Source organism: Sinohyriopsis cumingii, chromosome 19 (genome assembly GCF_028554795.1).
Source record: "Sinohyriopsis cumingii isolate HCF-2022 chromosome 19, ASM2855479v2, whole genome shotgun sequence".
In the NCBI taxonomy this organism is placed as follows: domain Eukaryota; kingdom Metazoa; phylum Mollusca; class Bivalvia; order Unionida; family Unionidae; genus Sinohyriopsis; species Sinohyriopsis cumingii.
The window spans coordinates 18290147-18316975 of NC_142979.1; the positions used below are offsets into that span (position 1 = coordinate 18290147).

Below are 26829 nucleotides of genomic sequence, written 5' to 3' on the forward strand. Positions count from 1 at the left end.
ATTATGCATAACCCATTTTGTCTTTGAGTCAGAGTGACCTTCACATTTCGATCCCAAATCAATAGACCTACCTTGACTTTTTTGTTCCCACATCAATATATCTCAAAGTTTGGTAATGGCACACGCTCTAGAACTCAAGTTATTATGCAACTAAAAAAAATCTCTTTTTTCAGCCATAGTGAGCTCAACGTTACATCTTTTGACCCCAAATCAATAAGCTTCTTTCTTAACCAATGTCCAAGTCAATCACAAACTTTAAAGATACATGGTCGAGAACCCAAAATATTTGTGCAGAAACCATTCTTTCCTCAATTACAGTGACCATAATAATTGATCTTGTGACCCAAAATTGAATACAGTTTATGTGACCCAAAATTCAATACACTTGTTGTGACCCAAAAATCAATAAACTTGTTTGTGACCCAAAATTCGATAAACTTTATGTGACCCAAAAATCAATAAACATTTGTGACCTAAAATTCAACACTTTGTTACCCAAAATTCAATACACTTTTTGTAACCCAGAATTCAATACACTTTTTGTGACCCAAAAATCAATACTTTTTTGTGACCCAAAGCTCAAAACACTTTCTGACCCAAACTTTGATACTTTTTGTGACCCAAAATTCAATACACTTTTTGTGACCCCAAAACAATACACTTTATGTGATCCAAAACTCAATACAATTTTTTGTGACCCAAAATTCAATACACTTTTTGTGACCTAAAATTCAATACACTTTTTGTGACCCAAAATTCAATACACTTTTTTGTGGCCCAAAGCTCAAAACACTTTTCTGACCCAAACTTCAATACTTTTTGTGACCCAAAATTCAATACACTTTTTGTGACCCAAAAATCAATACTTTTTTGTGACCCAAAGCTCAAAACACTTTTCTGACCCAAACTTCAATACTTTTTGTAACCCAAAACTCAATACACTTTTTGTGACCCCAAAACAATACACTTTATGTGATCCAAAACTCAATACAACTTTTTGTGACCCAAAATTCAATACACTTTTTGTAACCCAGAATTCAATACACTTTTTGTGACCCAAAAATCAATACTTTTTTGTGACCCAAAGCTCAAAACACTTTCTGACCCAAACTTTGATACTTTTTGTGACCCAAAATTCAATACACTTTTTGTGACCCCAAAACAATACACTTTATGTGATCCAAAACTCAATACAATTTTTTGTGACCCAAAATTCAATACACTTTTTGTGACCTAAAATTCAATACACTTTTTGTGACCCAAAATTCAATACACTTTTTTGTGGCCCAAAGCTCAAAACACTTTTCTGACCCAAACTTCAATACTTTTTGTGACCTAAAATTCAATACACTTTTTGTGACCCAAAATTCAATACACTTTTTTGTGGCCCAAAGCTCAAAACACTTTTCTGACCCAAACTTCAATACTTTTTGTGACCCAAAATTCAATACACTTTTTGTGACCCAAAAATCAATACTTTTTTGTGACCCAAAGCTCAAAACACTTTTCTGACCCAAACTTCAATACTTTTTGTAACCCAAAACTCAATACACTTTTTGTGACCCCAAAACAATACACTTTATGTGATCCAAAACTCAATACAATTTTTTGTGACCCAAAATTCAATACACTTTTTGTGACCTAAAATTCAATACACTTTTTGTGATCCAAAATTCAATACTTTTTTGTGACCCAAAGCTCAATACATATTTTTCTTAAACAAAAAGGCAAGCCATCTACACTTTTTAGTACAGATCTATGATATGGAATTTGCTATTGTGCCAAAAATCATTTTCAGTAACAGTGACCCTCGTGTTACTTTTTTACCCAAAACCGATAGGCTTCTTCCTTAAGAAAGTGCAAGCCCTCATTTAAGTTTGGTCCAGTTTTGTAGTATAGAAGCAAAGTAATTGTGCAGAAACCATATTTCTTCCTTCAGTTACAATGACCATGACCTTTTGACCCAAATATCAAAGGGCTTCTTTCTTACCCAAAGTGCAGGCCATCCAAAAAGTTGGGTAACTGTAAATGGTGGTGAAATAATTTGTGACAGAATGATCGCTGGACACATGGACAGACATCATAACATGATACAGATAAAAGGACCACACTTTTTGAAAATAAAGTTATTTCATTGTGCCTAAAGGAAGGAATGCCTAATATTTGTCACTGTGTTTTTACGAGTAGTTTTCATGCTCGTTTCAGCTCTAAACCAACAAATCGGCTTAGGAAGATAGAATTCATATTCAATATTAGTCATTAGAAAGAAATTGCACAAGAATGTTAGACAAATCTTTCTCCTACACTTTCTGTGACACTTACAATCCATAAAACCTTGTGTTAACTTAACTGATTCTGCATGACATAAACCAGACTCCATAGCGATAAAACCAAACCCCAAAATTTTACTGATACATTTTGATCTTCTTTAACTTCACCCCATGAGCAGAAAATTTTTTAAAATTATTTTTAAATGATTATCTAATTCTTCGAATCTCGACTTTCATGCCATTGAGAATAAATAACTTTAAGAATGATTTTTCACTTCTGAATATTGAGTGCAAGTTCAGTTGTTTTACTACGAGGCCTGCAATAAAGATATAAAACCCTATCATCTACATTGCATACTATTCATCTAACACATTATCTCTGCCTAAAGTCTTTTCCAGGTGCAGGTAGGGATCTACACAGAAGTGTGCTTTCTCTCTCTCTCTATATATATATATATGTGTGTGTGTGTGTGTGTGTGTGTGTGTGCAGATTTTGCCTAAATTTAATGTGGTCACCTTTTTCCTTCATATGAAACTCTTGTACTGCAGTTTAAGCATTAAACAAAAGACCCATGTGCATCTAATATCACTCACCCATCTTACATTACTACAGTTGGCCAGTTTGCTAAGCAGGTGCATTACTGAAAGGTCACAACCTTGTTAAACTATCTCCAGAACTTAATATCACGTTGATCATTCCTATTTTACTATATCCTGACAAACATTTGTTGTACAGATAATAGAATAAATTAGTATGTCCAATCTCATGCTGATAATGAAAGATCTTATGATATAAGCCCCCTTTGCCAAGTTTTATATAAATTGAATGAAAAACAAAGCCTCTACAGATGTTTGACCAATCAGATGCATGGTGTAACATTAATATATCCTACTTTTGAAGTTTGATCAAAATCAGATAAACAAAATATGGCTTCAAGAGTGGCAGCAAGCTCAGCCAATCAGATGCAGGATCAAGTCATTAATATGCATGGATGCTGTTCACTTTTTTGCATGGATGCTGTTCACTTTTTTCGATATTATATAAATAACTTGATGATATAAGCTCTTATTCCAATTTTTTAAAATCAGATCCAAATTATGTCTCATACAGGTAATAGACTCAATCTCATGCAAGATCACCTCATTCCAATGGATGCATCCAGCTTAACTTTCTAGTTGTAGAAGATCTCTTACTGTTGAGACATTAGAAAACTGGAGGTGATAAGCTCCTCTTTTTAAAGAAACATGACATCCCAAAAATTTACCATCAGTTTACAGTGCTATGGAAGAATGTTTTTCTTATGTGGTCTGAATTTGATCAGTACTCCACGACAACCCCTGACGATATCTTATCCATGCCACTGTGGTACAACAGGTATACTGAAATAATGGCCCAATTGTCTTTTATACAAACTGGCATACAAAGTTTGTTGTCTTGTTAACGATACACTCAGTGCAAAATGGAAACTTTCTCATTTATGATCAACTGAAACAAAATTATATATCAGTATATGTCTTGTGGAATTGCATGGGATTCTTGATGCCGTACCTAGCTCAACATTACAAAAAAAAAAAAACAAGCGATGTGTGATGTGATTTGGATTTTTAACGTAGCTTTAACAATTTTTCAGTCATATCGCTACGATGTCTGCAATGTGGCCGTTCATAGTGATGTCTAGCACTGGGGCATCATGCCACAGACATGTAGCATGATGTCCCACCCAGTCACATTATCCTGACACCGGGCTGACCAGTCCTAACACTAACCTCTTAATGCTCAGTGCCATGCGAGGCAGCTGTTAGTACCATTTTTGTAAGTCTTTGGTATGACTTGGCCGGGGATCGAACCCACGACCTCCTGCATCCGAGCCAGATGCTCTAACCACTAGGCCACCGGAGCAGTGTAAAAAACAAACAAACAAGAAAACCCCTGAGGCACCATTGAACAAATACTATGAAATATTGAGAAAATAATGAAAACGTATCAAAAACATCTAAGATATCCATAAAGAAATATTGAGAATTACCATTCATATCCAGAACAAATGGAATGCTGGACAATTTAAAATAGCCAATACGATTATTACAAATTGATAACTTTACTACTTTCTACAGTTACAGAGGATATAGGGCTTGAGAGTTTATAGTTAAAAATCATTCTTTTGATAATCTGTACAATACATAGCTTAAAATGAAACTGTCAACATGTCTTTGCAAATTCTGTGATGAGTAGTCAGGGAAACCAATACATTTCTTTTGCCATTGTCCTATTATAAAAACAATATTACTTAATTTCACATCACTACTAGTGATATGATATATATATATATATATATATATATATATATATATATATATATATATATATATATATATATATATAATGTCTTCTACATCATTGCTTGATAAAATAAAGATTGATCAGACTCAGATCAGACATAGTGCCTTGAGAGTGGTAACAGAGTTATAAAATGAAATGCAAAGATCACCTCATTAATATTCATGGAGTCTCCATCATTATCAAATTCATTAATATTCATAACTCTGATAACTTCTAAATATTCATGACTGTCACTCATTATCAAAGTTGTTAATATTCACGGCTCTCATTATCAAAATCATTAATATTCATACTTCTCACTTTGAATATGAAACTGGCTCTCACTCATTATCAAACTCGATCATATTCATGTATCTCACTCATTATCAAACTCATTAATATTGATGACTCTCACTCATCATAAATTTATTAATATTCATGACTGTCACTCATTATAAAACTCATTAATATTCTTTACTCTCATAATCATTAATATTCATGGCTCACACTTCATTATCAAACTCAATAATATTCATGACTCTATCAAATTAATTAACATTCATTGGTCTCACTCATTATCAAACTCAATATTTATGACTCACAAGTTATCAAATTCATTAATATCCATGGTTCTTAATCAGATTATAAAATTCAGTAAAATTCATGGATTAAACCCATAAATATTAATGACTCACTAATTATCAAATTCATTAATATTCGTAGATCACACTGATTTTCAAACTCATTAATATTAAAGCCTCTCATAATCATTTATATTCATGTTTCTCACCGATTATCAAACTCATTAATATTCATGACTCTTTAGCAACCTCATTAATATTCAAGTCTAACTCTACCAAATTCATTAATATTCAAGTAATGTTTGCACTCTGATTATCAAACTCATTAATATTCATGACTCTCACTCATAATCAAATTAATATTCACGACTCCCACTCATTATCAAATTAATTAATATTCATAGGTCTCAGCCATGAATCAATTTGATAGTGAGGGCCATGAATTTTAATATTCATGTGTGTGTGTGTGTGTGTGATTTGCAGAGACAGAAAGACTTGTGGGGACAAATCAACTTTGAAAAATTAACACTAAGACATACCATATCAAAAATAGTTTTATTATGTTTTCTTAAATTTATTTTCAAGATTATCATCCAGGTAATAAATGCTATTTTTCAGATTCTGCTTTAATTTGTACATGGTATCTTTCCAAGTCGGCTTTTGATACAGGGGAAGGGGCTTGGCTCATGAGGTCCTTTCCCTCTGAGGACTTTGGGAAGGCAATGACATCCCTTATGGTATCACAGTTACACAGGCAGGCAAACAGTCTATCCAGACCTGAAAATACATCATAGCAGAATTTTAATAAGAAAATATTCCTCATGGCAAAGAAATCAACAAAAATGCAAGTAATATAAAGTTACTTATTTGATCCCAGTTTATTTGGCAGACATCTATGTGATACAGGGAACAAAGAAGCACTATCCCATGACAATTATACATTACCTGAATTTAGGTGAGATTTGCCTTTCATAGCCTCTGTTATCACATAATTGGTACACTTTGCATATAGTATGTGCAATTTCATATTTTTGGTATGACAACATGTTAAATATCACTTTATGCAATTCTGATTGGTCCAAATAAGCCAATGAAATTCTTGGGCAGTATTCTCTTTACTGACTGGCTGCAATCATGACAAAAAATTTGTTTGAATCTACTACCCAAAGGGAATTGTGGAAAAAATGTCATGTATTTCTGAATATGGCTCATTTACCGTACCAACATATGGGATTCTAAAACAAAAGTATTATCTAACTTGCACAATAAAACGTAAAGTTAGCCAACAAATTCTTTTGTAATATCTATTCTTAGGTTCTTGCAAGACACTGTTATATTACTACTATTCAGCACACAATGGAGTTTCATTTAAAGGTTCCACACACATATGATGATTTTCTGCTTACTTAAAGTTATAAACTTTGTACAAAGCATGCAGCCTATGAATTATGAATGGGTAGCAATACTATTTGTTTTCCACACTTCATTTGTTATTAGCACCCACTGTTCTTTCATGTGGATAGAGTCGTGCTTTGCTTGTCACATATCTAGTGGTACCTACGCGATTGTTAAATATATCAAGCAGTATTTACATGATTGCTGGAAAATTTGGTTAAGTTAGTTGAGTAGCTGGTTATAATAAGATAATTACACTGTATTTGAATCTTCATAGTCACAGTTGGTTCCTGCAAAGTCTTTCAACTTAGAGACCCAAAGAGTGGGTGTTATCGACCTAGAGACCCAAAGAGTGGGTGTTTTCTGTAAAAGCGATGCAGCTAATGACTATAACATGAACCAATTATGAAACCTGAAGCTGTTGTTGTTGTTGCTGTTGTTTTAGGGTATAACACCATTTTTCAGCACAAAATAGGCTATACATGGCGGCCAGTATTAATGGTGGAGGAAGAAACCGGAAAATCCCTGGAAAGAACCATCGACCCTTGAGAAGCTACTGGCAAGCTTTCTCACATACCCACATTAGCCAAATCCAAGACTTGAACCAATGCAGACAGAGGTGAGATGGCAGTGATCCGTAACGGAGAGCACTTTAGACCACTCGGGGCCCCTGAAGCTGTTGTGTTTACTAGCCAAAATAATTTTTTAAAAAAAACATGATTCTCCAACTTCATTTCTGTTCTCAACTTCAATCAGGCAACATGTAGAGACTTCTGCAGCAGATGGTGCAGATCACCAGACCTGGCCAGATTTCACACTGCAATGTCTTGAATGCACCCATGCTACATGCACTGGCATCTCAATGACTAAATCAACATCTGGAGTTGAGATAGGCAGGATGTCCAAGTGATGAAGACTGCAATACTTCACACAGACAACTCGGGGCATTCAATGTGTAAATGTGTGAGAACACAGAGGCATCAGTCTGCAAACAAAACTAAACATGGCAAGAAGCTGAATCATTTTCACATGAGATACCTAAGAAACTGATAAGAATCAGATTGCAGGACATGATCCCAGACCCTGATGTTCTATCATGGGCAGGCGTTCTGAGCATCCACATTCTTCCGATGGAATCACAGTACTGACAGGCAGGCCAGATCTCGAAGATGTCCAAAGCGCAACAATCAAAGATCTTGCTGAAGCTGAAGATGGGAAAGTGATCTCAAGGTGGGCCTGAAGAAACCACTTCAAAGACTCCCTCAAGTCATCTTTGGAACACTTAAAATAGGACCCACTGTCTCGGGAAGATCTTTCATGGGATCATTAAGTCTAGCAGTTTCATCCATGCTGGAGCTACAGACTTTTAAATGAGGAGAACTGCAATGGCAAAGCTGAAGCACAAATCTTAGAACTTCAGCACATTCTCTATTGATCAAGCAAACCCAAGCAGCATATTTTGTCAGGTGAGCCACAGACAGTTCAGACAACAAATTGGTCTCATCAGCCACACATGTGCTCAGTTAGTGATGCCATGGTCATATTTGAATTTACATTACAAACAAACTTATCAAAACATACCGAATTCATTGTAGACATTCACGTGTAAAATACATAGTTAACTTATTGAGAGCACCAGGGCTCATTACAAATAAAGAATACCAGTCAACATATAGAGGGCTGGGTGGGTCCAAACATGTAACGATTTCATGTCATTAAGATTACAAGGCCACTGTAGGGGCATACAATCAGTGTGAACAAGATCATACCAAATTCTGCTCCACAAATGTATACATTTAAATGAGTCACAAAACATCTGACTTTAGAAAGCTGATCACCCAAAGACTAGCTAGTCTCTGGCAAATAAAACACAACTCTGCATTGAAGCCAAAACAGTTGATTCTTTTGTTTCCCAGGAAAAAAGTCCTGTGCAGATAGGTAATGGGCTTACAAAATAAAATTTGGCAGTTATGGCCCTGCAGCAACCTATCATAATATACAGCGTTTAGTCATTAATATAGGTCCCACAGAATAAGTCCCAACCTATCATAATATACAGCGTTTAGTCATTAATATAGGTCCCACAGAATAAGTCCCAACCTATCATAATATACAGCATTTAGTCATTAATATAGGTCCCAAAGAATAAGTCCCAACTACATTAGTCTCAATGGGTCCTCTAGGTAGGTTGGTACAAATGCAGCATGCAGATCTAAGTGAGCATTAGCTAAACAGAAATACTTAAACTATGTATGGGCTGCACTATCACCATATTTTCATGATTCTAGAATGATCAGTGCCTGAATAATTAGCTTAAAACACAAAAATTTACTAAAGTCAGTAAAGCCTTAAATATGGATCACAGTGATCTACATTTGTAACGATGGAGTAGTGCTCAACAAAATGCATTCTCTCACCATGTTTCAGGGTTCCTTTTAAGATAGCATGTGCACAACATGTTGTCATGAGCAAAATGCCAAAAAATTAGCCTAGTATAGTAAATGTTAAATGCATGTCATGGTGACCTCCATTTTTGGACAGGTGTGGTACTAAGAGAGATGCATCAAGTTGTTTAATGGTTAATTTTGCATGAACTTTGCACTGAAAACAAAGAAAAAAGAAACAAATTTAACCAGTGATGCATAAAATGTGCCTTACAGTGACCTATTTGATGATGATGAATGTGTGTATTCATTGAGATGCTTCCCTCGCCAAGTTTCATAATTCCATGATGTATACAGAGTATAAAACACAATGTTGTAATTAGCTAAATACAAACAGGTAATAAAGAATATACAAATATGATATATGTACAAGGCATGCCCCTCCTCATCAGGTAAGTACCATGAAATACACTTCAAACTCTTGTCTAGAACTCTGAAGAAAGAACGACTTTACAGAACTTAACTGAAACTATTTTAAAAGCTTTTATTGGACCACTACTTGTCTATGCAAATTGTTACCAGAATTTGACAGTGCTGTGAAAATAGGAACATAACAAAACTGAAATGAAGAGAAAAATAATATTTACCTAGAGCTATACCTCCATGTGGAGGGCATCCCATAGACAGTGCCTCCAACAGATGCTTAAGCTCACTGGGATCTTCCTGAAAAACCAATCAACTATGATCAACCTCTTGCAGGCCAACATTTACAGAAAGTAATTCCTGGACTGATTTACAGAAGGAATGCTTGTTTCGAATGTTCCGAAAATACAAACAAACTATGATCTGCCCAGCAACCACACTTAAATTTTAAGTTTTCCATTTACACAAATCTAATGGTCAATGCTTATAATTTAATTTTGCCAACACCACAACTGACACAACTTTTAGAAGTATTTCTTTTATAAAGAATAATTTATTAAAACCTTTTCTTATTGTGTGAAATTTATCCAACATAGCAACAAATATTCATAATGAGAATACAGAAAAACATCAAAAAGCAAACAACTATCAAGGAATAATATCCGGCTTTAAGAGAGAGAGAGACAGAGACAGAGAGAGGAGTGTGTGTGTGTGTGTGTGTGTGTGTGTGTGTGTGTGTGTGTGTGTGTGTGCACGTGCATGTGTCCATGTATAACTTTGCCACAAGTAACCTTGAGGATATCCTGCAGTATATATCTCTGTAGGTCAGCATTATGGATCCGTATAGAACCACCTCCTATCTCATTCCCATTCAGAACCAAGTCATAGTGCTGCCCTTGAACCTGCAATGATAAAAGTATCCAGGAATCTTTAGTAAACATTAAAAATCATAATGGTACACCAAAGCCATTTTTCCTGTCATCATAAAAAAAAGTGTATACCCATTCCAACTTATATATTTAGCAGGTGGGCTTCCCATCAGGCACGTCCTGCCCATTAGTATCAGCAGGTGGGCTTCCTAGCAGGCAAGCTGTAGTTGTTGTAGAGTTAAACGCCATTTTTCAGCACACAATAGGCTATACATGGCAGCCAGTATTAATGGTGGAGGAAGAACCCGGGGGAAATCCCGAAAGAACCACCGACCCACAAGAAGCTACTGGCAAGCTTTCTCACATACCCACATTGGCCGAATCGGAGACTCGAACCCACGCAGAGGTGAGATGGCAGTGACCCATAACGGAGAGTGCTTTAGACCACTTGGCCACTCGGGGCCCCCCCTAGCAGGCAAGTCCTACCTATTAGTATCAGCAGGTGGGCTTCCTATCTGGCAAGTCCTGCCCATTAGTATCAGCAGGTGGGCTTCCTATCTGGCAAGTCCTGCTCATTAGTATTAGCAGGTGGGCTTTCTATCAGGATTCATGAGGAATTGCAATACAATGGATCCACTTCGAATTAATTTAGAGCAGACACAAGTAAAACTCCAAATAAATATGGAAAATAATCATATGAGGCTGTTACTATCTGGATCAATTGTCACAGTTTGTAGATCCATCTGAGATTCATGTTTAAGTTATAATATACCCTCTACTGACTATGATAATCATCACCACTGATAGAGTTATATTGTCACAGTTTGTAAATCCATGTGAGATTCTTGTTAAAGTTATAATACACCCTCTACTGACTATGATAATCATCACCACTGATAGAGTTATATTGGCACTACAGACAAAGTTAACAATTTCCTGTCTTGTATAATTTACCAGACTTTGAATAATCTCAGACAGACCAATGGTGTGACAAACACAGTTCATATGTTAGTAATCACCCTAACTGACCACTAGAGTAATCACCCTGACTGACCACTGCAAATGCAAAGTTTGATTTTGGTCACCACACTAATCATCTTGTTTATCAAGTGACAGATCTCTACCTCAATGTAACAGAATGGTATTGCTGGGTGGTATATTGTTTTCCCAACTCCTAACTTCACTGCATTGTTGTACATATCATCACATATATTCTGAATCCCTAAGATCATTTTAGGTATCCAGAACCATCTCTGCACCAGAAACTGATGAAAAGAGTTTCTGTGAAATCTGAAAAGTCCTATTACCGTACATACTTGCTTATAAGTTACATCAAGCTGCAAACTATAAAGCTCCTGCTGTCATAGCATGATCCTCCTGCAGATCAGAGTCTATGATGTTTGTTCTACTGATCACTCCTAACAAATTGCACAGACCCAGATCTACCGGCACATTATGTGATGGCAGATCTAAGCGTGTGCAGTTTGAAGCTGGATTTGACTTATAAGTGAGTAGGCATGGTAAACACTGCCCACAGATGCATATTTCATGCATGCACATGAGTGTGGCAGACACAAAGAAAATTAAGAACAACACCAGACCTATCATTAAGATCACTGCTTTTATTCAGTTATCTACATCTATAATGTATAAACATGGTAAACATTTTTTTGAAATGCAGCATTCATTCTCATCATCTGCTGGCATTATATAAGTGTTGCTTATTACCGCTGTGTGCTTAGAATACTGCCCAAATTAGTGTAGTGCATACTTGGTGCCAAAGGTTGTCACAAACAATAATAATAAATAATATTTAGTATAGTTATTGGACCACTAATTATTCTACTGCCAGTCTAATGGTGGAGGAATAAAAAAACAGTACTAAATGTTCCACCAAACTGGCTATTAAAGGGATTTAACTTTTACCTTATACATTTCATACACTTTATTAATGTACCACAGTTGACACCAAAATATTCTGACATCCTACTGACAAAACAACATATGAACTCTTGGTGTGAGGCTAGTATCTGGCGCAGACCGGGGAGACCTCTTGTGGCAGAATGAGGCTAAAAAAATGCTGCAAAATACCTTTTATGCTAGTCTAATTCACACACTGTTTTATCACATAGTCAGTATACTTTACCTATAGTGTGTGCAGTTTAATATTTTTGATATATCACTTTGTGTGATTCCAATTGGTCAAAATAAGCCCATGAAATTATGTGCAATGTTCTCTTCACTGATTGGCTGCAATCATGGAAAAACATTTTTAACCCCACCTTTAACATGAAAAATGACAAAACACCCAAGAGAAGAGCAATAAGAACAAGTAAAACTAATGGTATTGCTAAGATGATAACAAGGGTGAGGGTGGGGATGGATGGGTGGTATATCTGTAGCATGGAATCTACCCAATATACAAGCTTGGTTTAAATGTGAACTTACTGAAGCAAATAAACTCATCTCTGTTGACAGAAGAATGTAGACATAAACCGGTCTCCCCAACTGACAGAACTTTATCCAACCACATCATATTTACATGGTAAATATGTGATGCAAGTCCAACTTAAACAGACATTTGTTTATGTCTTCTGTACAATCTAATGTTCCAAATCAAATACTACAAATATCTGGTCACAAATACATTATGGTAAATACGTGTATTTCTGCATCCAGTAATCTTCTTTTCACAAAACTATCAAAACAATGTAATGTTTAGTTGTAACATAGAATTTAAACGTAAACACTACCAATGTGTTGTGTAGGCCAACTTAAACCGGTGATGTGCACTGTATCAAACAATGTGACAGACACACATTGGACAATCTGTGATGACAAATGTTTTGTCTTTTGTAAAATGTTCGGTATTTTTGGATGGATGCTTATTCTTTGATTTACAGTTATAAAAAATGTATAATATACTTTTATTATTTCAACTTTGTTTGGGACTATTTTTTATGCAAATGAAAGGTGCAACATCTGTCAGAATGAATGAAATTATTCATTCTTCTTTCCATCTAAATAATTTCTCCTGAAATAAAACTATGGATAAAAAGAATCTCAAATGTTAATGATTTAATATTAAATTTATGAAACCTGTTAAATAATGTCCAGCTTTTGTTTGCCAAGGTTCTCACACACTGGACATTATTCAACTCATTTGTTAAATTCAACATTAAATCATTACACATTTGAGATCCTCTATTTATAATTTCCTAATACTAATTTCTATGAGAAATTAATTATTGGTCTGATCCCTGTAAGACATGTGGGATATATATATCTATTCCACACAAGTGCACTACACAACACTATCAATGACCTTGAACTGCTTATTTCAGCATGAATGTCTACAAAGTTGGAAGCATTCTTCATTCTGAAATGACAAATTGTTCCAGTACATCAATGTCAAATTCTTATTTACAAAAAATTCTTTTTGTAAACTAAACTTATTATACTCTATTCAATGACCTAAGTTTTTAGAAAATACTCTACTTTCTAAATCTACATGACCCAGTATATTCTTTCCACAACTATTTTCCGACTGGAAATAACAGATAATGGAAGAAAAAAAAAACCGTCATGCAAGCTGCTGTGGGATAGGGAAACCCCACCCATGGCTGAGACTTTGTGGGCAGTAATGAGACAAAAACAGGTTCCTGCCCACAAAATCTGATCCTCTGCCTTATTCCTGCCCATAAATTCTAACTCATCTCACTTCAGACCACAAATTTTCACTCTCTGCCTTGTTCCTGCCCATAAATTCTTACTCATCTTGCTTCAGCCCACAAAGTTTCACCTTCTGTCTTGTTCCTGCCCATAAATTCTTACTTGTCTTGCTTCAGCCCACAAATTTTCACCCTCTGCCTTGTTCCTGCCCAAAAATTCTTACTCGTTTTGCTTCAGCCCACAAATTTTCACCCTCTGAATTGTTCCTGCCCATAAATTCTTACTCATCTTGCTTCAGCCCTCAAACTTTCACCCTCTGCCTTGTTCCTGCCCATAAATTCTTACTCATCTTGCTTCAGCCCACAAATTTTCACCCTCTGCCTTGTTCCTGCCCATAAATTCTTAGTCGTCTTGCTTCAGCCCACAAATTTTCACCCTCTGTCTTGTTCCTGCCCATAAATTCTTACTCGTCTTGCTTCAGCCCTCAAATTTTCACTCTCTGCCTTATTCCTGCCCACCAATTCTGATCATGAGGGTGGGTTTTCCCTATCCCATACAAGTACATAAAATGGAATTAATTAATCTTCAAGCATGGTCTTATTGATAGTGCCTATTTGCTCTATGTCCTGCCAACACTCATTTGCATCAAATGATCATTCCTATTTGGTGATATTTCAGTGCTTACTGCTTGAACATTGAAGAAAATAATTTCAAATTATTGCTCCATTCAAGTTGTACTTCTTGAGTTATCAAAGCTAATATGCATACTCTCGACACTTTAGCAATTGTTTTGGGTCCTTGTCAACTTTGCTCAAATGTGTTAGCCAACATTTTAGGGCCTTGTCAATTTTGCTAAAATGTGTTAGCCCATTTTTTAGGGCATTGTCAATTTTGCAGACCTGCATTGGTACATGATCTAAGACCTTGCAAATTTGCTGATCTAAGCTAGCACATTATTTAAGACCAAGTCCATTGCTGACCCATGTTAGCACACCTCTATGGACCTTATCAATTTGTTGATGCATCAGCATACCTTTTAGGACCTAGACAATTTGATGACCCATGCTAGCATACCTTTTAGGACCAAGACAATTTGAAGACCCATGCTAGCATACCTTTTAGGACCTAGACAATTTGATGATCCATGCTAGCATACCTTTTAGGACCTAGACAATTTGATGACCCATGCTAGCATACCTTTTAGGACCAAGACAATTTGAAGACCCATGCTAGCATACCTTTAAGGACCAAGACAATTTGATGACCCATGCTAGCATACCTTTTAGGACCAAGACAATTTGATGATCCATGCTAGCATACCTTTTAGGACCTAGACAATTTGATGACCCATGCTAGCATACCTTTTAGGACCTAGACATTTCAGTGATTTGAGGCAGCACACCTTTTTGGACCTTGTGAATTTACTGACCTGTGTTTCCACATGTTAAGGACCTTGTAAATTTGCTAATGTGTTAGCACACTATTACTGAGAGAATTTGTGGACCACAGTTATTTAGCACACCTTTTAGGATTCTGAGAATTAGATAACCTCCTCAGTACACCTTTTTGGACCTCATTAATCTGTTGGAGTGTTATGTAAAACCTATGTTATGTAAATCTGCATTATGCACTCACAGCTGAAAGCCTTTCTATTGATCGTAGATAAAGCGGAGAAGGTGCTTAGCAAGGATGACTGACATATTGTTGGTGAACTGTGGCATTACACATATCTCACCTTTTCTGGGTGTGTCTTTAGCAGCTCAAGATCATCTGGTCTGGGTGCTGTGAAAGGATGATGTGCCGACTCCAGACCACCTGTATAAAACAATAGTCTCAGAAAGTAACAATCTAAACTTATATTTTCTATATGTAATTAAGATGCAGGAAGGGGCTTCTCACCTAGAGCCCCACCAGTTGGACTGTCATTTTTGGCTCATATTCTAATTTACTGAGGGCAGGCCCTGAGCTCCACCAGTCAGGGTTTAATATGCTTTGTATGTTTTTGATAAAAGCATTTAATATTATTGATACTGTATTATTTCTAATTTAAATTATTAAATAATACAAGATATAAGTTTAACACCTGAGGCATCCAAACATAACGCTAGTAATTCAACAAGGATCACAAGCTTCTTTTAACTGAAAACATTAATGAATTGGTTAATTTTTTTACATGAGAGCTTTTTTCATATGAAATATATGACACTCATTCAATGATTGATGCATCTTCAGGACTCAGTCATAATACATTTAAAAAAACTTATGTCTCAAGTTTCATGTACATGAGCACTCAGATAGGATTTCTACTTTGCTAATCATACTGCAAACAATCAATATACATTCAGTTCAAAATGGAAAATATACTTTCTCATTCAACTAAATGAAGACAAGACTTTAAGACTGTCTTGCAATAATCTATTATCTTCCTTTGTTTCAAATTGTGATACAACACCTATTTATACCATGGCCCTGTATACTTGAAACATTTGTATGCAAAACTCAGACTTGAGCTCAAAACAGATTGTTGTTGTTGTTGTAGGGTTTAACACCATTTTTCAGCACAAGATAGGCTATACATGGCAGCCAGTATAAATGGTGGAGGAAGAACCCAAGAAACCCCCAGAAAGAACCACCGACCCACAAGAAGCTACTGGCAAGCTTTCTCACATAACCACAGTAGCCAAATCCGAGACTCGAACTCATGCAGACAGAGGTGAGATGGCAGTGATCCGTAACAGTGAGTGCTTTAGACCACTCGGCTACTCTGGGCCCTGAGCTCAAAGCAGAAATTCTTTGGCAGTTTAATTAGAAAAAAGCTAGAATAACAGAACTTTCAGATTTGTCTTAACCTGGGTTACTGTAAAACAATGCTAAATTTTAATGCTATTTAGGTACACACTAAATATCAAAGTGGATTTTGAGGCTTTCAGCTTAAAATCATTAATTTTTTGTACAGGGCATGGTAATATATTTAGCTTGTATGCATTAGCTTCTTGTACAGTGCATGGTAATATATTTAGCTTGTATGCCTTAGCTTGTTTTATTACATGCTCATTTTTTTCTCCGTTAAATTTACATTGTCAGAATCATTCAGTATTTTACGATATTGCACACCTTCATATTGCATTCACATGCATAAAGGAACTACTTTCTGTTGTAAGCAAACACTGTATGCAGACTCCAGCACTTTTGATTTGTAAACAAATCATGTACACTCGCGTAGTGGGAGCTTTACGTTTTGGTTGATGAAATTTGTTTCTGAATGAAGTAAAGTAAATGTTTCATGGACTGCCACATATCAGCTACTTTGGCACATTCCGTATTAACTTTTTTCAAACAACGTTTTGGATTTAGGCTAGCTATACAGTAGATGCCAGAAAGGGTCCTTACAAATAACATACAAGTGACAAGGCATAAACTGTCTTCTTTAGCTGGTAATAAGAATGGCAAAAAAATATACTTACAGTTTTATATCCTGAATTTCTTCAGAAAGTACTTTCTGTATTCTGCTAATCCAAATTACATGAGCCATGTCATGGGTTCTCAATCTTGATTACATATTTCGAAATTGTACTGTAATTTCGAATATAAGTTCAGTGCAATTACATCCTCCTTACTGCACTCAAAATGAAATAAGCATTAAATTCCATAGCGTCTTTTTGATAATTGCAATAGAAAGACTTCATATTTTTCCCACATTATGATTTCAAACATTCAGTGACAGAAACAGAAACACATTTGCAGATGCCAACATGCCTATCCCTCGCTTCTTCAATCCAATGTATTTCATGTGGGATTGTTACATACAAATCCAGTCCATAATCATGAAATTTCATAGAATCAACAAAAATACCAAAATCTATTCATTCCTGATCAAAAGGAAAACTTGTTGCAATGCACATTCATTCACAATATGACTCCAAATTTCTATTTTAAGTAGAAACAAATGCCATTTTCTTTTGAAACTGATGTGTAGCATGCAACTAAGTTCAAATTTATCTGGGCGGAATTATGTGCATATTAATAATGTTGTAGTTGTGTAATGATGAATTTAAGCATGTATTTAGTTTGGAATATGGCAAACATTCATTTACTTTGTTTCTTGTAGTGTATTTTGTTTATATAATTAAGCCTTAGGTAGAATAAGAAAATGAGCATATAATAAAAAGGTTACTGCATTTGTATGGGGAAATATGAACTCGTTTTATTGGATTGATATACTGCCCTCCCAAGGTCTTGCAGTATTAGATCCGAAAAACTTGTTCATATTTTCCCATACAAATGCAGTAACCTCTAAGTACAGGGCATGGTAATATATTTAGCTTGTATGCATTAGCTTCTTGTACAGGGCATGGTAATATATTTAGCTTGTATGCATTAGTTTCTTGCACAGGGCATAGTAATATATTTAGCTTGTATGCATTAACTTCTTGTACAGGGCATGGTAATACATTTAGTTTGTATGCATTAACTTGTACAGGGCATGTTAATATATTTAGCTTGTATGCATTAACTTCTTGTACAGGACATGTTAATATATTTAGCTTGTATGCATTAACTTCTTGTACAGGGCATAGTAATATATTTAGCTTGTACGCATTAACTTCTTGTACACGGCATGGTAATATATTTAGCTTATATGCATTAACTTGTACAGGGCATGTTAATATATTTAGCTTGTACGCATTAACTTCTTGTACAGGGCATGGTAATATATTTAGCTTGTATGCATTAACTTGTACAGGGCATGTTAATATATTTAGCTTGTAAGCATTAACTTCTTGTACAGGGCATGGTAATATATATAGCTTGTATGCATTAACTTGTACAGGGCATGGTCATGTATTCAAGTTCTTTAAAGACCCAAGGATGGAATCTGCACTAACAAATTCAAAATTGAATAAAACCTTATACAGCAGCTAAAATTTTGTTTAGCTAGAAACTGCAACAATTATGCAACACGAAAATGTACACATTTTTGTTGGATGACAGATAAGGTTAGTGAGGTTAGTTAGGACTGGTCATCTTGACCTTAGGATAATGTGACTGGGTGGGACATCATACTACATGTCTGCGGCATGATGCCCGAGTGCCAGACATCACTATAAACTGCCACACTGCAGACATCATAGCAATATGACTGAATTTTTTTTTAAAGCTATGTTAAAAAGCCAAATCACACACACACACATCCTTTAAGTCATGAGTCCAGCATACTAACAACTAAGCCACTGTGGTTTCAGCCTCCATGATTTGCCTCTTATAATATGCAGGAGAGTGCATCATGCTTAATAAACATACATGAGCAAACAGTAGGTGTATACATGCAACACCAGGTCATGGCTGGCAAACACCTCTATCAGCATGAAATATGATGAATAAATGAAAATAATTATATATTTGATGCCAATGTTGCCTTCCTTGCCAGAAATGAAATACTTTGGGCAGTTATCTCATAATGCGTATCAGAAGGATATTACCTACCTCCATCTTCTTTTGGAAGAAACAATGGAAAATCCTGAACCCACAGAAAGTTGAACTTAGTCTTGTCTCGAACTTGTATACCTGTATATATATATATATATATATATATATATATATATATATATATATATATATATATATATATATCACATGGTTATCAATGGAAATTCAGGATATGTTGAATGTTTATGCATGTTATTATGCAACAAATCAAAACATCCAATTCATTCTTGACAAGTTAATACCAACTGAAATATTTGTTATAAATTTTAACCAGCAATTATGACTTGACTGGTTTTGTTTTCTTAAACTGATCTTCATAGGAGGTATAAGAATCCAGCTGAATAAACCTAAGAACCTGTCAGTTCAACAAAATAAATAAATAGCAGGGGTCAAGCTAGACTGGAATTTTAGGATGAAGTGACATCTCGTTTTGGACAGAATAGGGAGAAGTGAGAGCTGAACAGAGAGAAGATCGAATAACACATTATGATTTGGTTATCTTATTTAAATCATGTACTCAATAATAAGCATATGTACATTTAACATCTGTTTCAAGCAATACTTTAAATTCAAATAGAAAATTCTGTGTTGTTTATAAATTATATACACATTAAGTGTATAAATGTATCATATTTATTTGCAGTGTATCAAAAATCAAAGTGTGTACATTTGGAGATACAAGTATATGCAGTTCTTTGTCTGTATGACCTCAAAAGAGCACAGCAGAAAACACACATTGTAAATAATTTTAACTGATAGCAGTACCTATATTACAATATTGTAACTGAAAATTGGCAAATATGTTTGATCAACTACTACTTAAGCAAGAAAATCTTTGTTTAAATTTTCTAAAACTTCACTATATGAGTGACAGTTGAAAAGATTCTTAACTACTTTTAATCTTCCCTTGTAACATGCATATAAGAGCACATACACAAGTGCCGTCACAGCGTACTCTTTGTCCTAATTTCATTGTTGCTGATAAAACATTACCATAATTATTCATAGATGACAAACTGAAGCATTAAAGTCGATATATGAATGAACTAGACCGGTCTTTCCAAATGAATCAACACAGCCAAGAACAAATATGGGGCCACACAGGACATGTGAGTGCATCTATTTTTGAAAAGAGCAATTTTTAAAATATAAATTCTCCCTTTCTAGCTTTGTTACAACAATCCATTGATAGGATTGAAATTTATAGTTTAAATATTTGTCTACATATTTGTAGTTACCACATGTATTGGTTAGATATTATTCACAAATTTGTTTCTCACCAACATTCTGGAATTCCAAAACAGTTCACTGTCCCTAACATTTCTGACTAACATAATGATATTTTCAGGCTAATTATTCAATCACATAATATTTAGGCTTTGCTTTTAGAACTGTATATTTTACTTAATTTATTTGCCAATGATTTATAAAAACATAATCCAATGAAGAGATACTTCCTGGACCCAAAGATATCCACCATTATTACCCCTTGACAGGTTCACTTATAGTTTCAAATTGACTTTAGGAAGAAATTAATCCAAACAGGACAGTTAATATCTTAACATTTTTTCGGTACAAATTATAAATTGATTTTGACTGATTCTGCTTTTAAAAGACAAATTGCTATTTACATATTGCTGTTTAACTTGGTATGTTTCCATCATCAAATGATAACCTGCAGAAATCAGGCAGTGATGACTTGCTTGGGAAAGGGTTAATGGCTGATCAGCTACTAAAACACTTGCCTGTGAATATGTCAGTAAGCATTATAACAAATGATTTTTGTCTAAAAACACTTGCCTGTGAATATGTCAGTAAGCATTACAACAAATGATTTGTGTCTAACTCTGGCTTTGCTCTGCACTTCTGACTAGAAGATAAAAAAGATTAAAATGAAAACAGGGGTACATGTATGTGGGACAATGACCAAAACTTTTCTGACAACCTGCATAATAAACTTGTTTCAATGGGTGTGTATGACCTTCTGATTGAACAGGCACTGGTGATCTATTGCTTGTCCTTAATTAACTTGCTAATACTTGAACCATCAATGGTTATGTGGATAATCATTACAACCCAAGTATAATTTGATTCACTCATGAGTACTTTGTCTTAATTATATGATGAATGTGACTATCCCTGTGTTATCTGGCAAACCATACGCACATATGACCTTGAATAAGCACATATGACCTGTACTAATTTAAAAATATATGATCATTATCCAGATTTTACTGTTCCTTACCTTGTGCCTGTAAATGATTAGCACATTCAAGACGTAATCTCCCTAGAATTTCATTCTGAAATGAGAAATGTGAAATGCAAATAATAAACCATTTTACTCTTCCTGCAACCTCAACATGTGCACTACTGTACATAATCGCTAAGCTGAGTTGAAATGCAAACAACAAAGATCCTAATCTGCAATCACATAATGTGCCCATAGATTCAGGTCTGTATTGTTTGTTCTACTAATTACTTCTAACAAACCAAAGAGACAAAGATCTGCTGGTACATAATGCACTGGCAGATCTTGGTCTGTGCAGTATGCAGTTGGACTCGTCTTGTGAATGAGTATACATGATACTTATAATCAAGCCCTCTCAATTTGTATTTTATTTATAACACCATATTTGTATTATATTTGTAACACCACATTTGTATTTTACTTATAACACCATATTTGTATTTTATATATATATATATATATATATATATATATATATATATATATATATATATATAATACCATAGTTGTTCAACCAGAATTGAGGAATGATAAACCCACCCTTTGAAAAGAATATTGCCTAAATTATTAACAGGAGTGTTTATTATGTTTAACAGGATATATATGTTAATACAGTTGGAAGTGGTTATTATGTTTAACAGAATATACATGTTAATACAGCTGTCAGTAATTATTATGTTTAACAGGATACATATGTTAATACAGGTAGAAGTGGTTGTTATGTTTAACAGGATATATATGTTAACACAGGTGGGAGTGGTTATTATGTTTAACTGGATAAATATGTTAATACAGGTGGAAGTGGTTGTTATATTTAACAGGATAAATATGTTAATACAGGTAGGAGCGGTTATTATGTTTAACAGGATACATATGTAACACAGGTCGGAGTGCTTATTATGTTTAACAGGATACATATGTTAATATAGGTGGAAGTGGTTATTATGTATAAAAGGATACAGATGTTAATACAGGTAGGAGTGGTTATTATGTTTAACAGGATACATATGTTAATACAGGTTGGAATGTTTATTATGTTTAACAGAATATATATGTTAGAATGAAAGGATATAGATGTTAATACAGGTAGGAGTGGTTATTATGTTTAACAGGATACATATGTTAATACAGGTTGGAATCTTTATTATGTTTAACAGAACATATATGTTAGAATGATTTGATCATTTTCGTCGTACCTGCGTACAATGTTACCTAGGGTAGATAATTGTTTTTTAGGTAAGCAACTGAACTAGCATGTATCTCGGCATAGATTGCTTGCGGCGAGACACTCATACAAGCATGGAATGCATGGGTATTCTACTCTTACCAAAATTCACTCTCCTGTAGATTTAAGGCAAGTTTGTTTTCTAACTGACACATTGGTCATTGGATTTTGTCAAGGAGTGAAAGTTCTCCATTTTTGTTCTCCAGCCATAGGGTTAAGTGTTACATTTGTATTTTATTTAATATGTGAAGCATATTCAGTTTTTAATGTCGTATTGTGAAATGATGCCTTTACTACTATGTGGAGTTGAAACGTGAAACTTTTGAATTGTTACAAATTCCTATTAGGGGTTTAATTTAGTAGCATGTTTCTATTTTAGTAGTATGTATCTATAGATTTCAATTCTGTACCTGTTATTATGATCAGTTTGGTTTTAATGTAGCTGTCTGTACCTGTTGGTATCTGTCTGTACATATGTCTATACATGTCTGTGTGCATGGTGGATCCATGAAGGGTGGGCGTGGCCAATACAAGTGTGCCAACCCAATTTAGGAAAACTGTTTGCTGTCGGTGCGTATGTGTGTGCAGGTATATCATGCTGTCTGTCTGGACGTCTGTGTGTCTATATAGATATGGAAGATGATGTAACAATCAAGGCCATATGAAGACGAAACTGCTAATATGTAAACTTGTGCACATGGTGGATCCATGAAGGGTGTGTGCGGCTGATACAAGTGTGGGCCAACCCAAGAATTTGGGAGAACTGTATGGTTTGTCGTAAGTATTTGTAAAAACTGGCAAATGTGTCCGCTGTAGATTAATAAAGGTAAGAGTGTTTATTATCTTTAACAGAATATACATGTTAATACAGGTGGGAGTGGTCATTGTGTTTAACAGGTTATATATGTTAATAAGAATTCTTGCTTTTATCCACATCAGAAAAAAAGGTATACACACACATCAAAACAGCTTTAAAGAAGTTAATGTGCCTACCTGAATTGTAACAACTTTCTTAAATCAATCAGATTTGTTTAAGGGAAGGATAACACAGTACTGCAACCATCACATGATATATCTGTCTTGAAAACCTTTTGCTTATTTATGAGCTTGACCCATGAACTAATGGCCTGACTACTGTATGATAAGCCATGGAATAAAGTTTCAACAAAATATCTGAATGGGTTAAAAAGTGACAGCCTGGATAAGGAAACAGGACACTGACTTATATTATCTCTGTGAATGTGGGTACGTGAGAAAGCTTGCCAGTAGCTTCTCATGGGTTGGTGGTTTCCACTGGGGTTTTCCCAGGTTCTTCCTCAACCAGTTATACTGACTAGCATGTATAGCCTGTTGTGTGCTGAAAAATGGTGCTAACCCATAACAACAACATCATCATCTCCTAGTGTGACCTTGAGGTACAAGGTGTTGCAAAACTAAGCCAGACACTATTTATACATGATAAATAAATTAGCTGACATTTCATTAAAATGTCTTCAGTGGTTAATAGTTATGCTCCATACAAGGTTACAAGTTAATCATTTAATCTTCAATCATTTTGGAAAGAGAAGCCACCACTGTCATCTTTTCCTCTGCTCTTCTCCTAAGAGCATTTGACTCTGTGACAAGCAGGAGTCCTTTTAACTCTGCTTCTTCTGTCTTCTGAACACAGGAAGCATGTAGGCTGGCAACGTCAGCTTCAAGACACAGCTTTTTGGCTTTAAGTTCTTCTACTTCATCCATGGCTAACTCCCGTTTCTTTTCTTTTCTGATTTTTTCTTCATGATCCTCCTCTGCTTTCTTCTTATCCAGATAGGCATGGTACTTATGTCATGCAGAGGAGGCATATGTCATGATTTCATTGCTAATGATGATTTTCAAAGGTCCACCTGCTTTTCTCATTGTGGCAATGATTAGCCTTTCAGCTCTGATGCTTTCTCTGCTAAGGTTCTCAACAGATATATCTTTGTTGACAGAAAATCATCTCTCCACTGTTGCCTGGTCATGTGACATCAACAAAATTTTCTGAAGAACATTACAAAGTTCAACATATTCCTTTCTTTTGGAAAGGTCGGAATGAAACACTTTATCAAGGCTGTCATCTGTTCTGTTGAAGCATTTCAAGGGATAATTGTCCGATTGGATAACTTCATCCACTAATTTTCCGTACTGAGTCAATATTAAATCACATCAGGACTCTACTTCTCTTCCTGCCTCACACATAATTCAGAGTTTTGCTTCTCCCTTTTCCTTAACTGACAATGTACAAAATGTCTTTCGTTTACATGTTTAACCCTTTTTCAGCCATTCCTTGTATTTCTCTAGTTCAAGCCAGAAAACGTTGAAAGAGCAAAGACCTGGCATTTTTAAACATGAGGTAAAACAAAACTGAAGATGTAAATCGACTGAACAAATTTTTAATCCTCGAGCGTATGTTACTTTCTCGCACTTTCTGCATACGTGAACGCTTGTTCAATGTAACCAAAATTCAACTGGCTGAACAGTCTTGTAAAAAAAAATTGTGAATTAGCTTAATGAACATTCTAATTGACCAAAGCTGATGGACTCGTCCAATCAAATTGAACAATTCATCAAAAGAAAGAAGCCAGGAAAACCGACTACATCCGAATCTAACAACCTCTGGCAATTTTATTTGTGATAATAATAATAATAATAATAACAATAATAATGTGGACTTTGTATAGCGCCTGATCTTTAGAAGCTCTAAGCACTTTACAACATAAGATAACACCTAAAAGCATATATAATGATATGATTACAAAAAACAAACACCATGAAAAATTAGAAAACAAAAAATATGCTTAAAATAGTTATGGTGCTGACTTCCTTTGATGAAGGGTGTAGCCGGCTTGCTTTGATGAAGAATGCATGTGTTATTGAAGTCGCTGCCAATGCCAACTTTGGATGGTCCAACAAATGCTCATTTGTTATTGCTGTGGCAATGAAACTGAATGGGTCATCAAAAGAAAGAAACCAGGAAAACTTGACTATGCATCTCTGTTTGTTTGTACCCCACCACCAATTTCAATAACAAAAATGTTTAATGTGATAAAAAGTGCACAGAACTAAGTCAACTGAATCAATTATTTATAATTTCTAACCTAACTGTGCCCAGATTGGCACTAACACTGGTATCCCCTGCACCATTTCATGCTTAACAGACTTTCCGTGCTAATATGGCGCCATATTGCGTACACTATGGGCTACTTTATTTCCATCAGAAAACATAATGATGTAATTCATCCTATTTGGTAACTGCCGGATATTGTCATAAATTATCATAATGTTGAGAGTTTGGAATTATATCCCTTTGCACATATGAACATAGAAATTAAACTGCTTGTTAAATCCATGTGAAAGGCAAATTTGTTGTTGTCATTTCTTTCCTTTGCTTGATTCGACATTGTAAATATCAGAAGCAGACAACATATTTATGTACGTTTGTAGTCGTGCACACACCCCTTTGCTGAAAACAGAAAACTGGAAATGGATCTCAAGCATGTCTATTATATTGAAAACTTCTGTTAAGCATTAATTGCGTAGATGATGACGGTGTTATGGCCATTCTACTCACAGTCAGGTTAGAAATTATAAATCAATGAATGAATAGACTAAGTTCCTTGCACTTTTCATCACATTAAAGGTTTCCATTATTGAAATCGGTAGGTAGGTACAAACAAACAGTTGGTATAGTCAGACAATACATCTGAATCTTATAACCTAGGAGAATTTTATTTGTATCTATGGAAAGAAATTAAAATTTTGCGGTTTATTTCAATTTTCAAAAACTTTTAAAGATCTTGTGGTAATCTGCTTAATTTTCCTAAATTTTCAAGGCCTTGAAAATGCTACCTCATTTTTCCGAAACTCTCACTGACCTTCAAAGACTGCACAAACTCTGAATTACACAGTAAAGAAGTCATATAATTACATTTTC

General features: G+C 35.0%; 1 protein-coding gene across 3 annotated transcripts in view; it reads right to left on the bottom strand.

Moving 5' to 3' along the window:
* Positions 1–5712: 5712 nt before the first annotated feature.
* The window catches only part of LOC149775213 (aspartate--tRNA ligase, mitochondrial-like), a 69621-nt gene continuing 48504 nt past the window's right edge, over positions 5713–26829 (bottom strand). For all 3 annotated transcript variants that reach the window (XM_089943872.1, XM_089943870.1, XM_089943871.1), the window contains exons 13-18: positions 21647–21701; positions 19399–19479; positions 15650–15729; positions 10165–10275; positions 9598–9673; positions 5713–5948 (exon numbers count right to left, since the gene is read on the bottom strand). In XM_089943872.1, coding sequence (XP_089799998.1) covers positions 5779–5948; positions 9598–9673; positions 10165–10275; positions 15650–15729; positions 19399–19479; positions 21647–21701 — 573 coding nt within the window. In that variant the 3' untranslated portion in view covers positions 5713–5778. The remainder of the gene's footprint in view (positions 5949–9597; positions 9674–10164; positions 10276–15649; positions 15730–19398; positions 19480–21646; positions 21702–26829) is intronic.